The sequence below is a fragment of the Trichomycterus rosablanca genome, chromosome 21, assembly GCF_030014385.1.
Source record: "Trichomycterus rosablanca isolate fTriRos1 chromosome 21, fTriRos1.hap1, whole genome shotgun sequence".
In the NCBI taxonomy this organism is placed as follows: domain Eukaryota; kingdom Metazoa; phylum Chordata; class Actinopteri; order Siluriformes; family Trichomycteridae; genus Trichomycterus; species Trichomycterus rosablanca.
Genome location: NC_086008.1, coordinates 3,969,271 through 3,987,372, shown reverse-complemented (window position 1 = coordinate 3,987,372; position 18,102 = coordinate 3,969,271). Strand labels below are relative to the sequence as shown.

General features: G+C 40.7%; 1 protein-coding gene across 1 annotated transcript in view; it reads left to right on the top strand.

Annotated features, from left to right (window-relative positions):
• The first annotated feature begins 609 nt into the window (after nt 1-609).
• Nucleotides 610-18,102, top strand: part of prodhb (proline dehydrogenase (oxidase) 1b) — a 31,892-nt gene continuing 14,399 nt past the window's right edge. The window contains exons 1-6 of the mRNA XM_063017907.1: nt 610-782; nt 6,413-6,447; nt 9,299-9,448; nt 11,357-11,421; nt 11,605-11,721; nt 13,577-13,650. Coding sequence (XP_062873977.1) covers nt 625-782; nt 6,413-6,447; nt 9,299-9,448; nt 11,357-11,421; nt 11,605-11,721; nt 13,577-13,650 — 599 coding nt within the window. The 5' untranslated portion in view covers nt 610-624. The remainder of the gene's footprint in view (nt 783-6,412; nt 6,448-9,298; nt 9,449-11,356; nt 11,422-11,604; nt 11,722-13,576; nt 13,651-18,102) is intronic.

Below are 18,102 nucleotides of genomic sequence, written 5' to 3'. Positions count from 1 at the left end.
ACGGTCAGAAACACAGAGGCTGAACTGTACTGACCTCATGTGGATGGAAATGGAAAACAAATCACCACAGAGCAGTCACAAGAAAGAAAGAAAGACAGACAGACAGACAGACACACACACAGAGAGACAAATAGATAACTAGATGGATAACTAGATAGATAGATAGACAGACAGATCGACTGACCAACAGACAGACAGACAGATAGATAACTATATGGGTAACTAGATAGATAGACAGACAGACAGACAGATAGATAGACAGACAGGTAGATAGACAGATAGATAGACAGATAGACAGAGACAGACAGACAGACAGATAGATAACTAGATGGATAACTAGATAGATAGATAGATAGATAGATAGATAGATAGATAGATAGATAGATAGATAGATAGATAGATAGATAGATAGATAGATAACTAGACAGATAGACAGACAGACAGACATACAGATTTGTTGTTTTTGCATTAACTGCCAGACATGCACCACAAAGAGAAATGGCGTGTAGATTGTAACAAGACATCCTCAGATACTCAGCGGCTCTCTCACAGGTCGTCTCCTGTCGTTCACAGATAATAGACCTGAGCAAGACACTGCTGGGTCAAGCGGCATTCGAGACACTGATGAAATTGACATTCTACGGTCAGTTTGTGGCTGGAGAGGACCACAAGTCCATCAAACCCCTGATTCGGAGGAACATGGCATTCGGAGTGGGAGCCGTGCTGGACTACAGCGTGGAGGAAGATCTCTCAAAGGAAGAGGCCGAGACTAAAGAAATGGAGTAAGTGTTTTTGTAATGCGTCACTGTGTTATAATGCAAACTCCACACAGAAAGGACCTAGACCTCACCACCTGGGAATCGAACCCAGACTTAATTCTGTCTTGAAAATATGTTTCTTACATTTACTTTGACTTTTATTTGATTGCAGACAGGATGAACCTGAGATAGTTCATGTTTTATCTGCTCAACTTCATTTCATTCATTAATTAATAAACATCCATTCCTGCATTTCAGGCCTGCAACACCTTCAAAAAAAATTGGGACGAAGTGTTTCAGCTTTTATTTTGTCCCATTCTTCCTGCAAACAAGTCTTAAGATGTGCAACAGTACGGGCTTGTCGTTGTCGCAAAATTCTCCACACATTCTCTATTGGGGACAGGTCAGGACTGCAGGCAGGCCAGTCCAGTACCCGTACCCTCTCCTCCGCAGACATGCCTTTGTAATGTGTGCAGCAGATGGTTTTGCATCGTCTTGTTGAAAAATGCTGGACGTCCCTGGAAAAGACGACGTCTTGAAGGCAGCACGTGTTGTTGTAAGATCTCAGTGTGCTTTTCTGCATTAATACTGCCATCACAGAAGTGTTAATGACCTTTACCAAGGGCACTGACACGCCCCATACCATGACAGACCCTGGCTTTTGGACGTGTTGCTAATAACAGTCTGAATGGTCCAGAGCACACTGCGTCCATTTTTTCCAAAAAAGACCTGGAATGCTGATTCATCTGACCACAATACACATTTCCACTGTGTGATGGTCCATCCTAGATGCCTCAGAGCCCAGAGAAGTCGACACCGCTTCTGGACATGGTTAACATAAGGCTTCTTTTTTAAGGTTTTGCTTTTGCACCAAACCATGATTACAATCACCTGTTTAGAATCACATAATTATTTAGTTTTTTCACCTCATTACTGGCCCTAAATCGCCCCCGTCCCAACTTTCTTTGGAATGTGTTGCAGGTTTGAAATGCAGGAAGGGATGTTTATTAACAAATGAAATGAGGTTGAGCAGATAAAACGAGAAACATTTCAGGTTCATCCTGTCCGCAATCAAATAAAAGTCAAAGTAAATATAAGGAGCACTGTGTTTTTATATTATTTGCATTTTCCATCCTGTCCCAACTTTTTTTTATTTGGGGTTGTACCAAAATCAGAACCAATTTTATAATCAGCCCTATACACACACACACACACACACACACACACACACACAAAGCCACCATGATGAATAACATGAGCTCTACCAGGTAACTCTACTGGCCTGGTGCACCCAAAACTTTCAGACAAACTTCACTACACACTGATATACAGCATAATAACCCCGGTCCTAAAGGTGTAGCGCTGAGCCATTTTCATACTAAAGCAGCACACATCTGAGGTGCAGTAAAAGCGGGATGTGAATAATAAGGTCTGAGAGTCGAGGGTGCAGTTTGTTCAGGCATTATAAAAATCACTCCCATCTCCTCTGAATGTTCTAACACTTCAGTGAGTAGTAATCACAGCATATGTAGAAAACCCTCATGACAGCAACCAGCAGTTTTTGGGTCATTATGAAGATTCCCCCATGTTTTCGACTGCACACAAACGCTGTTACCTGCCAACTGAGCTGGCACTGCAGACGGGTAATCTCACTTGGCTGAACGGATGCTAGAAACGTGATGTGCGTTGGCTTCTCTGGTGCCAACCTGTGGCTATTAAACATGCTGGAATGTTGCTCAAGGGACAAAACAACAGGCAAAGTAATGAGGACCAAACTACAGCTGGAAATGAATAGAGAACTGAGACCTGCTGCTCATGTAGTTAATGCCTACTGCACCCGGCTGGCAGAAATCTGGGCTTTTAACACACAATCTATTCAGATTTAACACATGGTGCGGAAAATACTACAAGTAGTATAAGGAATTATACTTCCATCTAGGGACCCCAGTCTGTTATCTGTTCTCCACCACACTTCACATCCGGCATTATGCATTTAGACAGGTAGTGTTTATGTATCTGCAATATCCAGACTGGTATGACATTACTTAGGTGTTATTTACTAATCCAAAGAAGGTATTTTCAGCGCAAAGGTCCAACAAGTGGCATGCTTTACACCAATGTAGCCAACACACTCACCCACTCACTCACTCACTCACTTTCTAAGCCACTTATCCTAATCAGGGTCGTGGGTGGGAGGGTGTTGGAGCCTATCCCAGCTTTCAATGGGCACAAGACACAGATAAACATCTTGGACAGGGCGCCAGTCCATCGTAGAGTAGACACAGAAATACTCACACACACACTTATACCCAAAAAAGCTACCGTGCCGCCCATAGCCAACACCTATTTTACCATTGATTACCGTGCGGCATGGTGGCTTGGTGGGTAGCATTGTTACCTCACAGCAAGAAGGTCCTGGGATGTTACTGTGTGCCTTGCGCCCATTAAAAGCTGGTATAGCTTGGTATTCTCTTGGTGTGATGGTGCAGTATGAGATCCTAAGTTGCTGGAGGTCCAAGCTGATGGAAGTCCAATACAAACTCACACCAATGTCTTAAAAGCTTTCCTTGGCCATCTTGGGGGGTGGAGACTGACTGAGATCAACACAGGATCAGCCGGTGGTTAAGTCAAAATACTCTATAAAGTTGCTAATCAGGGGTCCTGGATGGATGGTTTGATGTAAAGGTTTTGTGAGAAAGCAATGGTTGCTGATTGGTTCTGAGTGACCATTGGTGTTCTGGGTGAAATTGTGACCCCTGCTCTTCATTCCATACATCTTACACAGCAAAATAGAGGAAATATAATGAAATTATAATGATAAATGAGAAGGCCTGGCCTTTAATTATTATTTCAATCCATCCAATAGTATTTACTAGGGTTTGGGTCACTGCTTTGTGCAGATTACAGGAGTTCCTCCACACCTAACCATCAAACCATGACTTTACATCCATATGGAATAGGTAAGGGCCTTTGGTTGGCCTTTCCAAATGAGTGCGGTACAGCCTTTAAAAACACACACTACATAAACAGCACAGGAATATTTTAGCTACACATGGTCAGAGAGATTCTAGTCTCTACAGTCCTGCTGTAGTACCCGTATGAAACTACAGAAGGCACTCATCCACCACTGAGCCAGGCCTGAACCGCAGCGTTTATTGGAAATGCTTTTTACGAGCACTGTAGACCCAGGCTGACCGCCGGCTAATAAAAGCTAATTTATGTTCATCATGGGAGAGTCCGTGCTTCTATCAGTATTGCATTACAGTGCAACCCGGCGGGCTACGTAACCATGTTACATGGAAGTGAGAGCTCAGCTTTTCAGCATTACCAAGAGTGCAATAGTGAGAGGATGGAGAGTGTGGCATCTGCTGCTGATTTGGCATCTAGGATCTGCTGGTCATTTTGAAATAGATTGGAATTTTTTTTGACTGCATTACCTTATTAAAGCACTTGTTAGAAACATGTGCGGTGTTTTATTAAACTATTCTATTTCTCACATCCTCAGAGAGTTCTTTGCCATGAGGTGCCATGTTGAATATCCAGTGGCCAGTATGAGAGAATTGTACCCAAAACACCAAATTTTAACAGCCCTGCTCCCAATTTACACCTGGGACCTTGACACATGACACCAGGGAGGGACAACGACACATTTGGGCACAATTTGGACATGTTCACTGTGGGGTGTACTCACTTATGTTGCCAGCCATTTAGACATTAATGGCTGTGTGTTGAGTTATTTTCAGAAGACAGTAAATCTACACTGCTATACAAGCTGTACACTGACTACTCTAAGTTATATCCAAGTTTCATGTCTATAGTGTTGTCCCATGAAAAGATATAATGAAATATTTGCAGAAATGTGAGGGGTGTACTCACTTTTGTGATACACTGTATATACAGTATATATACTGTATATCCACTTACCATAGAGAAGCACTTTGTAGTTCATCTGTTTCTCTACATGCTCTGTTAGCCCCCTTTCATGCTGTTCTTCAATGGTCAGGACCCCCACAGGACCACCACAGAGCAGGTATTATTTAGGTGGTGGATCATTCTCAGCACTGCAGTGACACTGACATGGTGGTGGTGTGTTAGTGTGTGTTGTGCTGGTATGAGTGGATCAGACACAGCAGCGCTGCTGGAGTTTTTAAATACCGTGTCCACTCACTGTCCACTCTATTAGACACTCATACCTAGTTGGTCCACCTTGTAGATGTAAAGTCAGAGACGATCGCTCATCTATTGCTGCTGTTTGAGTTGGTCATCTTCTAGACCTTCATCAGTGGTCACAGGACGCTGCCCACAGGGCGCTGTTGGCTGGATATTTTTGGTTGGTGGACTATTCTCAGTCCAGCAGTGACAGTGAGGTGTTTAAAAACTCCATCAGCGCTGCTGTGTCTGATCCACTCATAGCAGCACAACACGCACTAACACACCACCACCATGTCAGTGTCACTGCAGTGCTGAGAATGATCCACCACCTAAATAATAAAAAAGTATGTAGAGAAATAGATGGACTACAGTCAGTAATTGTAGAACTACAAAGTGCTTCTATATGGTAAGAGGAGCTGATAAAATGGACAGTGAGTGTAGAAACAAGGAGGTGGTTTTAATGTTATGGTTGATCAGTGTTTATTTGCTGTGCAATTGTTTACCATCAGATATAAGCCGAGCTAAAAGTAGCTGATTTTGGAGCATGAGTGCTTATCTTTCACAGCAGGCTCTAAGCCCATGGTGATTTAAAGGTTGTGGTGAGTGGCATTCATGTCCCAGCAGCTTTAAATGATAGACCCCTTTTTTAAGGGTTTTTTAATTACATCTGACCATCCTGAAAAACTTCCTCTTAGTCTAAGGTGGACGTTTGACTTTTCTCATTAATCCTAGCACAAAAACCAGAGCTGGGATCTCTTATACATCGTATCGAGTCTCAGCTCTGACTGCCGGTTGGGCTGAGCGGCCACATGAACAACGATTGGCCTGTTGTTCAGATAGGGGTGGGATTAAGCCGGATAGGGTCTCTCTCATAACTAAGGCAATTATGACCTCTGCTGGAGATGGGAAAAGAGTGCTGTCAGAGTGTGTCTCTCCGTACACAGTGTTGATCTGCTTCACACACAAAGTGTAGGTGACAAGATGCATACAGCTTCTGCCCACGTGTCAGAGGGGCATGGGTTAGCTTTGTTCTCCTCAATCAGAGTGGGAATCGGCATTGGTGGAGAGGAAGCATGACACAATCAAGCAATTTGATGTGCTAAAAGGGAGAAAAAGGGGAAAAAATGCATAAACAAAATATATAAAAACTAGAACTTAGGCTTGAACTATTCATTCATAGCGTGTTTTGTCGTGTTTTGTCATATACTCCTCTGTTAATTGCTGATTTTGTATTAAAAACATAAAAAATCTTGATCACAGACCATCAATAAAACGTGTTTTAAGCATAAACGCTGGTCACCGCCCAGACAGGATTTACAGCTAAGTGGAAATATTTTATTGTTGTGGTTAAACCAGTACTCACAAACTACCCCAGCATAAAACCAGCACTGACCATCTTAGTCCATCAATAGATCAGTATTTGGCCATAATGAACAACAGTTTCACGTTCAATTGTTGCGTGAACCATTTTGATGCGTATCTCTTTCCTTCTTTTCTATTAGATCGTGTGTATCAGCATCAGAAAAAGAAAACCCTGGTGAGTGTCAACTTATGTCATATTCCACACTGTGTGGGTATAAGCTGTCAGGTTGTATATTTGTGAAGTGATAATGTGCGCTATTGGGCTTGAGTATGAAGACACCTAACCATGAGCTGGTTGGACATTTTATTTCGAAAAGGAGTTGGCTTTTTTGACTTAAGAGCTTCAGCTCTTCTCAGTAGACATGTGTGTGAGAATGTGTGCACATGAAGTTAAAAGGTGCATTAAACATCAGGCACTGATGTTAAATGATGTTAAAGACCTGGCTCACAATCAGCGTTCCAGTTTTACCCAAAAGTGTTTAATGGGTGTAAGGTCAGGGCCCTTTTCAGGTCACTGGAGCTAATTCACATGAAAAGTCAATCCATCATGTAATAATTATTAGGGGCACATTACTGCTGGAACTGTAAAAAGTCTTCCCCAAACTTTTATGTGCCTGGTAGCAATGTGTGATGCTGAAACATCTAAACTCAAACTGGGTTGTCCAAATGACATAATAATAATACACCGATCAGCCATAACATTAAAACCACCTCCTTGTTTCTACACTCACTGTCCATTTTATCAGCTCCACTTACCATATAGAAGCACTTTGTAGTTCTACAGTTACTGACTGTAGTCCATCTGTTTCTCTGCGTGCTTTGTTAGCCCTCTTTCATGCTGTTCTTCAATGGTCAGAACCCCCACAGGACCACCACAGAGCAGGTATTATTTAGGTGGTGGATCATTCTCAGCACTGCAGTGACACTGACATGGTGGTGGTGTGTTAGTGTGTGTTGTGCTGGTATGAGTGGATCAGACACAGCAGCGCTGCTGGAGTTTTTAAACACCTCACTGTCACTGCTGGACTGAGAATAGTCCACCAACCAAAAATATCCAGCCAACAGCGCAACAGCATGGGCAGCGTCCTGTGATCACTGATGAAGGTCTAGAAGATGACCAACTCAAACAGCAGCAATAGATGAGTCTTGTAGTCTCTGACTTTACATCTACAAGGTGGACCAACTTGGTAGGAGTGTCTAATAGGGTGGACAGTGAATGGACACGATATTTAAAACCTCCAGCAGCGCTGCTGTGTCTGATTCACTTATACCAGCACAACACACACTAACACACCACCACCATGTCAGTGTCACTGCAGTGCTGAGAATGATCCACCACCTAAATAATACCTGCTCTGTGGTGGTCCTGGTGAAAGCAGGGTAAAAAGGTATGTAGAGAAACAGATGGACTACAGTCAGTAATTGTAGAACTGCAAAGTGTTTCTATATGGTAAGTGGAGCTGATAAAATGGACAGTGAGTGTAGAAACAAGGAGGTGGTTTGAATGTTATGGCTGATCTGTGTAATATAAAGACAGTGTGTTGGGTGGCATGATGGAACGTTCGGTAGAGTAGTTAGAATGGTACTCAGATCTTTGGTCACTGTTTCTGAAGAGTTTGGCATGTTTTCCCAGTGTACCTGTGGGTTTACTTCTTGTTTTTAAATCTTAAATCTCCAAAAACACACAATTAGAGGATCTAGCTGCTTGGCTCTCGTGTGAACGAGTACATCATTGAGTGCCCTGTGTTGGATTGATGCTCTGTTCAGGGTCAGAGAGCATTCCTCCCCTCCCACACATTCAGTGTTTCCAAGCAGTGGGAACTAGATAGATCTGGATGAAGATGTTATTAAAGATGAATGAGTAAATAAATGAAGTTTGTTGTTTAGATACCACCAAGCCAATACTTATATTTATATAACTTGTATATTTATATGAATAAATAACTGAATACATGAATAAATAAAACAGCACATGCAGAAATGAGCCGTCACTATATTTTGTGATTGATTTAGTCATGATTTGTCGTAAACTCATCTGGTAATTGCTGATTTAGTGTTCAAAACACAACAAATCTTGATTATTGACCATCAATAAAACGTGTTTAAAACATAAATGCTGGTCCACTGCCTTTTCACACAGGATTTACAGCTAAGCAGAAAAATTTTATTGGTGTGGTTAAGAGCTTTCTAGAACCATAAACCGGTGCTCACAAACTACCCCAGCATAAAATCAGCACTGACCAGTTTAAACCAACAATAGATCAGTATTTGGCATTAAAACCACCAATCCAATACTGTAACCCCCCATAAATAAATTAATAAACAAACAGCACATTCAGAGAGGAGCCATCACTAAAACACAACACAACAAATCTTGATCAATGACCATCAACAAAGCTATAATTTTTTATTGTGGTTTCAGTATGATTTGTCTATATTGTAGGGTGGCACGGGGGCTTAATGGGTAGCACTGTTGCCTCACAGCCAGAAGGTCCTGGGTTCGATCACCAGGTTGGGCGGTCCGGGTCCTTTCTGTGTAGAGTTTGCATGTTCTCCCTGTGTCCGCATGGGTTTCCTACGGGTGCTCCGGTTTCCTCGGGGTAGTTATAGCCTAGCTGTTAAGGTTCTGGGCTAGTAAGTAGAAGGTTGCTGGTTCAAACCCCACCACCGCCAGGTTGTCACTGTTGGGCCCTTGAGCAAGGCCCTTAGCCCTTAGCCCTCAATTGCTTGGACTTTATACTGTAAGTCGCTTTGGATAAAAGCGTCAGTTAAATGCTTAGAATCTAAATCTCCCACAGTCCAAAGACGTGCAAGTGAGGTGAATTGGAGACACTAAAGTGTCCATGACTGTGTTTGACATAACCTTGTGAACTGATGAACCTTGTGTAATGAGTAACTACAGTTCCTGTCATTAATGTAACCAAAGTGTAAAATATGATGTTAAAATCCTAATAAACAAACAAAATTGTCTATATTGTAAAGACCTGAACTGAAAACATGCAAACCCATATCTGTTGTGGTTTCAGGAGCGGATCATCGGGAGAGGAAGTTCACTGCCCATAAGAAGTTTGGTGATCGGCGACACGGAGTGACGAGCGCTCGCACATATTTCTACGCTGATGAAGCCAAATGTGACCAGCACATGAAAACTTTCATTAACTGCATCAAAGCATCAGGTGACAATCACGCAACCAGGATGTTCCATATCATTAACATTTGGAATAAATTCACACAGCACGTCAAAGTGCTTCAATGTAAAGCTGCACATTCATGTTTTTAAACACGCTAGCACACCAGAGCTGACATTTGGAACTCGTCGGTTCGAAACTCAGCTCTGCCATCCAGTTGGGCGGCTACATGAACAACGATTGGCTGCTGTTCATACAGGGTGGGAAGCCGGACCAGGGTTCTTCATAACTGATCCAGTTACGACCTCTGCTGGCTGGTTGATGGCGTCAACACAGAGTCGAGGGATAATGCGTTGTCAGCGTTGACAAAGCTGATCCGCATATGAACTCGCCTCGTGCAGGTGAAAAGATGCAGTCGGGTACTGCACACGTGTCGGGGGGGGGGGACGTGTTTCAGTCTCGCTCTCCTCAATCAGGGTGGAGATCAACATCAGTAGAGAGGAAACGTAATGCAATCAGGTAATTGGATACGACTAGATTGGGAGGAAAACTGGGAAAAATGCAAAATGAAATACTAAATAAATAAATAAAAACAAAAACTGTTGACCTAGAAGTCAGACTTTCAGTCTAATGAAATAAGATAAAGAGACCAACTCACATAAGAGTATAACATGCTGCTTATTGCTAATATATTGCCACTAAATTGCCAATAAATGTCTATTTCTTAAATTAAAATACAATTAGGGTGGCTCGGTGGGTAGCACTGTCGTCTCACAGCAAGAAGGTCCTGGGTTCGATCTCCAGGCGGGGCGGTCCGGGTCCTTTCTGTGTGGAGTTTGCATGTTCTCCCTGTGTCTGCGTGGGTTTCCTCCGGGAGCTGCGGTTTCCTCCCACAATCCAAAAACATGCAGTCAAGTTAATTGGAGACACTGAATTGCTCTATAGGTGAATGGGTGTGTGTGTATGTGACTGCCCTGCGATGGGTTGGCACCCCGTCCAGGGTGTTACTGTGTGCCTTGCGCCCATTGAAAAGCTGGGATAGGCTCCAGCGCCCCCATGCGAACCTAATTGGATAACCGGTTAAGAAAGTGAGTGAGTAAAATACAACTACATATTTAGCATAGGAGTCTTAATTATGGCTGTTCAAAGAATTTGGGGGGATGTTCACATGACGTGATTGGCAGAAAGACTGTAACTGTGTTTTTTCAGTCTTACGAAGATGTCTTAAGTTGGCCATTGCACCTTTAGATATGATGTTTGTTCACTTTTCAGAAGACAATTTTGCATGCAGCGTTTTGTGTATTATAAAACAAGGTCAAGTAAAGCAAAATAAATAAAAATATGTAATTAAATTCTCCTTAAAAGAAAAAAAAATCATGTATAGAGGTGGCAACCGGAAAAAAGGAGAAAATAATATTAAAGATTATGCAAATAAATGTGTCTTTATGAAGAAGACACAGAAAATGCATCTTGTCTAATCTAAAACTTATTACTGCACCAAAATGAAATATGTGAAATATTAAATACCAGGACTGTTTTTCAGACACCACAAAAGTAATAATTAAATAATAAACTGAATGTAAATTTATAAATAAATAAATAACACCATGGTCTGTTATGCTAACCCAGCACAGAATCTCACCTGTGCTTCCAGACGACCTGGTATCAACACAGACATGACTGGCTATGTCTAAGGGGGTGAACAAAGCGCTGTGATGGGTTGGCACCCTGGACAGGGTATTTCTGCCTTGCGTTTGTGTTTCCAGGTGGAACCAGACCTGCTGAGATCCTGACCAGGATAAAGTGGTTGATAAAAAAAAGTATATATATATATATATATATACAGTATATCAAAGATACAGAAAATAAACAACTATAAAATCTATGAAACACAGCCAGTGTTTGATTGCACTCATATATTATTACAGCATTTATAGACCACATTTTGGTCCTCAGGTGGAAGTTCTGTAGACGGTTTTTCAGCCATTAAGATGACTGCACTGGGACGTCCACAATTCCTGGTAAGAATGAGATTTTTGATTAAAACTAAGTTGGTAAATTTCGTTGGCTTTGTACTTGTACTATGCATTTCGTTACTTTGTACTTGTACTATGCACAATGACAATAAAGTTGAATCTAATCTAATCTAATCTAATCTAATCTAAATGCAGCACCTTCTTATACTCCGTCTCTCTGCTCTGTAGCTACAGTTCTCTGAGGTGCTGGTCAAATGGAAACGTTTCTTTAGTTTTCTGGCAGCGCAGCAGGGGAAAGATGGCCGAGAAGTGCTGGAACAGAAACTGGACCTGGATCAGCTACAGGTACAGACCGGGGTCATCCTGGGGTCACTAAGTCTGGAGGTGACAACCAACTGACAATCAATCACAAACTCACTCATTTTCTTAACCGCTTTATCCAGTTAGTCGCAGGGTTGGGGGGTGGGGTGGCACACAGTAACACCCTGGACGGGGCGCCAGTCCATCGCAGGGCAGACACACATACACACACACCCATTCACCTGTAGGGCAATTCAGTGTCTCCAGTTAACCTGACTGCATGTTTTTGAACTGTGGGAGGAAACCGGAGCTCCCGGAGGAAACTCGCACAGACATGGGGAGAACATGCAAACTCCACACAGAAGGGACCTGGACCGCCACGCCTGGGGATCTAACCCAGGACCTTCTTGCTGTGAGGCGACAGCGCTACCCACCGAGCCACCGTGCCGCCCAATCGCAAACTCGTTCAATTTTAAAAAAATGCAAGTAGGTGGATTGGCAGGGAGTGGGGCTGATTGGGGTTCAGTTCAGCCCCCTTTTAAGCACATACTACCAGAAGCAGAGCCTCTCAAGCAGTCATATAGTTTTTATAAGAACATTATATTTTGATTTAATCAAATTCAAAGAGCGGAGGTTCTGAGATTTTAAGTTTGCTAATGCTCAAGGACTCCACTACACCACAGTGAGTGTCACTATATCTGAATTTACACAATTTGGAAACTTAGCCAAAAAAAGCTAGAATATACAAAAGGGGTTTTAGCGTTCTGCTAAAATTTCAGATTCTCATCCAGAAAGTTAATAAAGACTCCACAAAAATATTTATAGTACTGCAAATTTAAACTGTTCCAGAGACTTGGGTTCAAACCTTCTGTATACCTCGATTAGGCATAACATTATGACCACCTTCCTAATATTTGGTGTAATATTGTCCCACTTTTGCTGCCAAAACAGCCCTGCAACTGTGATGCACTGTGTATTCTGACACCTTTCTATCAGAACCAGCATTAACTTCTTTAGAAATTTGAGCTACAGTAGCTCGTCTGTTGGCCACACTGGCCAGCCTTCGCTCCTCACGTACCACTGTTCCTTCCTCGGACCACTTTTGATAGATACTGACCACTGCAGACCGGGAACACCCCACAAGAGCTACAGTTTTGGAGATGCTCTGACCCAGTGGTCTAGTCATCACACTTTGGCCCTCGTCAAACTCGCTCAAATCCTCACGCTCGTCCATTTTTCCTGCTTCTAACATCAACTTTGAGGATAAAATGTTCACTTGCTGCCTAATATATCCCCCCCACTAACAGGTGCCGTGATGAAGAGATAATCAGTGTTAATCACTTCACCTGTCAGTGCTCATAATGTTATGCCTGGTCGGTGTAGTCAATGTTTTTTAATGCATCTACTGTAGATTTAAGGACTGTATTGATTAAATAATAATGCCTTGTGATGGCTTGGCACCCTGTCCAGGGTGTATTCCTGCCTCGGTGCCAGTGCTTCAGGGTGGCTCTTGACCCACTCGACCATGATCACGCAATGCAATCTGACATAAATAGAAATATTTGCCCTACCAAATGCCTTTTATTACATATTGCATTACTCAACCTTCATGGCAGTGCAGATGGTAGAGTGGGTGCTGTACACAAACATGGGTCCTAATGATCTGAGTTTGATTCTGGTTTTTGGCCACTGTGAAGAGCATGAGTTTGCTAAGTTTGCTTTCAAAAACATGCAAAAGGTGGAATGCATACATGAGCACATTTAATATGTGATACCCTTTCCCTGCCTTGTCACCAGTGTATCTGGCTGGTGTCAGATTCACTGTGAGCCTGACCAGGATGAATCAGTTAGTAAAAATGTGAATCATAGCATTAGTGTCTGCATCTGTTCTCTCCTGCAGGCATGTTTGACTAAACTGGGAGCAAAAGGTGACATCTGTGACTGGTTGACCAGTGAGAAGCTGTGCTCATCAGGGTGAGAACTCAATCCTAAGCATCCATCATTAAACAGTGTAAAGAAAGGCTCAGCCAAAGGTTCCCTTAGTATCACACCTAATGCTCTTTAACACGCTGAGAATAATCAGATACATTTGAATTAGAAGTAGTAGAGACTTAATAATTTGGCTTTTTCAGATTCTATATGTATAAGACAGGTGTGTGAATGGGTAGATGTTTTAAAGTGTGTGTGTTTGCCACACAATGTGCACACAAGTTAAACCTGGGTGCAAAAGGGTCTTCCAAATGGACAATGAGCTCAAGTATACCTTCAAACTTTTTGGCTAAATAACTTAAGGACAACAAAGTGAAGGTAATGAAGTGTCCATTATAAAGCCCTGACCTCAGTCCCATGGAAAATACATGGACAGAACTGAAAATCATGTCCGAGCAAGAAGGCCTACAAACCAGACTCAGTTACATTCGTTCTGTTGGGATGAATGGACCAACTTGAGCTCCCCAAAACATTTGACCCAAGTTAAATAAATTAAGGTCAACACTTCCAAATACTGACCGTGTATGTAAGCTTAATAAGATATGATAAAATAAATAAAAGGTGAAATAATTCACAAGTTTCACATTCTTAAAATGTAGTAGTTATCCTTACTGACCTAAGACAAGGAACACATACTTGGATTAACTGTCAAGAATTGTGAAAAACTGAGTTTAAATGAATGTGGTAAGATGTATGTGAACTTGGAATGTGACCGTAGCTGTAGTATATGAGACGGCATTTGGAACACAAAAGCTCTCCTCTGCACCGTGTGCAGCCTGATACAGCAAATTTCATGCTAATACATTCTGTGAATGTGATGCTTCTCATCAATTTCATGTTTTATATCCCCATTCTCATTGGGATGGGGGAAGCCTTTCACTTTGTACATTTATAGTATAATGTACAATATAATAGTCAGGCAGTTTCACACTCTGATATTAAGAAATCAGGTACCAATCAGAGACATTACTATGACCATGTGGTAGACATCTCTCAACCAACTCAACTTGGCCATTAAGGCAACCTCAAAGGACAGCAATTTGTACATATAAATACTGATAATGATCCCACTTGTTCTTTGTCAGTTAATTTGGGATTTTATATAGATATGTGTGTATAAAATAAAAACTGATATATATGGAATGAAAATGATATATATGGAATGAAACTTATTATATATGGAATGAAAACTGATATACAGTATATATATATATATGGAATAAAACTGATATATATATAAAATAAAACTCGATATATATGGAATGAATACTGATATCAGTTTTTATTTTATATATATATATCGGTTTTCATTCAATCTATATCTGTTTTCATTTATATATACAGTATATATACAGTATATCGAATGAAACTGATATATATAGAATAAAAAGATATATATATATATATATATATATATATATATATATATATACAATATATCGGTTTTCATTCCATATATATCAGTTTCATTTTATATATATCGAGTTTCATTTTATATATATCTGTTTTCATTTTATATATATCAGTTTTCATTTTGTATATATATTTATATATACATATACACATATGTGTATTTAGTGTCAAATTATATCATAACATCTGTTAAGGACAGACCTGCGATTACACCATAACATCGTCAATCACAAAAGCATAATGCTTGCATAATTAATGGTGGCAACGTTTTGATGTAATAAAACACCGTTCAAAGAGAAGAAGGAAAGTTTCAAGCAGTTTGTGGCTTATATAAAAGAGAACAACTTGTGTATATCCAGGGCATTATTTAATACCATAAAATAATTTCACATTTTTAGTTTGCATTTATGACTCTTAAAACATAATAAATAATTAGATGAAGCAAGCTAAAGCTACAATGCTTTGTCAGAGCTAAATTGCTAAATAAACCAAAACTGAGAATGCTTCCTTTTTACTTTTTCAGTCCAAACTTGGTCTAATTGGTGTGAAAAGAAAATACACATTTATAGACTGCTTAATATTGTACTAGAGCAAAAAGCTAACTAGCTTCTAAAAGGTTAAAATAAGTTTTAAAATGCTTTAAATAGTTATTTTTTAGTTAGTAATCAGATCAGATTTGTTAGTAATCAGATCACCACTGCCAGGTTCCTGCTGTTGGCCCCTTGAGCAAGGCCCTTAACCCTCTATTGCTTAAACAGTACACTGTCACAGTACTGCAAGTTGCTTTGGATAAAGGCGTCTGCCAAAATGCCTAAAACGTGACCTATTACAGGGTCGGTTTTTGCTTTAACCTACTTCAGGTGGTTCATGTGGTAGCTGGATGGTTTGGTTTAATGTGTAAACACTGCTGAGAAATGGGTATTTTCCTCTTATTATGCCAACTTTGGCAGTGTACAGACAATAAAACAATTATTTCATATAACAAAAAGCCACATTAACACTCAAGCACAATGCTGGATGGATTCTTTTTTAATTGTTGTACTTTGTACCATTTCAGTTGTGGAACTATCTAGCATGCCAAGAAGCAGCTTGGACAGATTGGCAGTGAATGCAAATTTTATGTGTAAAACAGCGCATATATTCAGAGCTAATTGAAGGAGTGAATTGCACTTCTGAAACTTGAAAATAATAATAATAATAATAATACATTTTATTTATATAGCGCTTTTCAAGATACTCAAAGACGCTTTACATAAGACAAATAATCAAAACAAATACGTACATACACCATACAAATCATAGTACAAAATCAAAATAGTACATCAACATCAAGAATAATTAAGATAAAAACAAAGAGAGCAGCATAAGACAGTTCATTAAAAATTAGCTAAATTATGAGAGAGAACAACAAATATAGAACAATTTCTTAAAATTAGACAGAAACAGGACAGATTTACATGCAATCAGGAAACTGAAAACTTTACAAGTTTTAGGATCTAGGACTTCACATTTCTGTCGTGATCTAAGTATAAAAACTATTAAAAAGAATAGCAAAAATAAAAGCATTTATTTTGTGTTGTTACAAGTTAAATGCCACTCTGAATAGATGAGTTTTGAGAAGTGACTTGAATTTGGACAGGTCAGGACAATCTCGTAGGTGTTTGGGGAGAGCATTCCATAAAGATGGAGCAGCTATGGAAAAGGCCCTGTCACCCCAGGTCCGGTGCTTGGTCCTAGAGGGTATGGACAGTAGGTTAGCCTCAGAAGAGCGAAGGCTACGGGAGGGAATGTGCTGATGGAGCAGGTCGGTGAGGTAGGATGGGGCCTGATTATGGAGAGCTTTGTGAGTGAATAGAAGAATTTTGAATTGAATGCGTTGAGCAACGGGAAGCCAATGAAGTTTTTGGAGAACAGGTGTAATATGATCACGGGAGCGAGTATGAGTAAGGAGGCGAGCAGCTGAATTCTGGATATACTGAAGTTTTTTTAGGATTTTGTTAGATGTACCATAAAGGATGCTATTGCAATAATCAATTCTGGATGTAATAAAAGCATGAATCAAGGTTTCGGCGGCAGAAAAGGAGAGTGATGGACGTAGACGTGCTATGTTTTTTAGATGAAAGAAAGCAGTTTTGGTGATGTGATTTACATGGCGGTCAAAAGAGAGGTTGCTATCAAAAATTACACCAAGATTTCGGATGTTAGAAGACGGAGACAAAGTGTCATTATCAATGGTAATTTGAAAATTTTTTGTGGTTTTTGCCAGGGTTGTAGGACCTACGATGATCATATCTGATTTTTCACAGTTTAATTTGAGGAAATTAGCTTTCATCCACAATTTCATTTCAGTGATGCAATTTGTCAGAGTGGAGTGAAGTTCAGTATTAATGGATTTGGAGGAGATGTAAAGCTGAATATCATCAGCATAGCAGTGGAAATGTAAACCATGCCGACGTATGATGTCACCAAGGGGGAGCATATAAAGAATAAACAAAAGGGGACCTAACACTGAGCCTTGGGGAACGCCTTGGGACAGTGGAGCAATGGCAGAACTACAATTGTTGATATTAACAAACTGTTGTCTGTTTATGAGATATGACCTTAACCACAAAAGGGCAGTACCAGTGATGTTGACAGAGGATTCAAGGCGGGACAGAAGAATGGAGTGATTAATGGTGTCAAAAGCTGCAGTAAGATCAAGGAGGACGAGAATATTAATTTGTCCAGAGTCTGAGGAAAGAAGAAGGTCATTTGTGACTTTGAGGAGGGCTGACTCAGTGCTGTGCTGGGGGCGGAAACCAGACTGAAATGATTCAAATAGATTATTGGAATTTAGGTGATCTTTGAGCTGTGAGGCAACAACACGTTCCAGTATTTTCGACAGAAATGGAAGATTGGAAATGGGCCGAAAGTTACTCATAATGTTAGAGTCAAGTCCAGGTTTTTTAAGTATGGGAGTAACAGCAGCCAATTTGAGTGATTGAGGGACTGAGCCAGAACTAAGAGAGGAATTGATTATCTCTG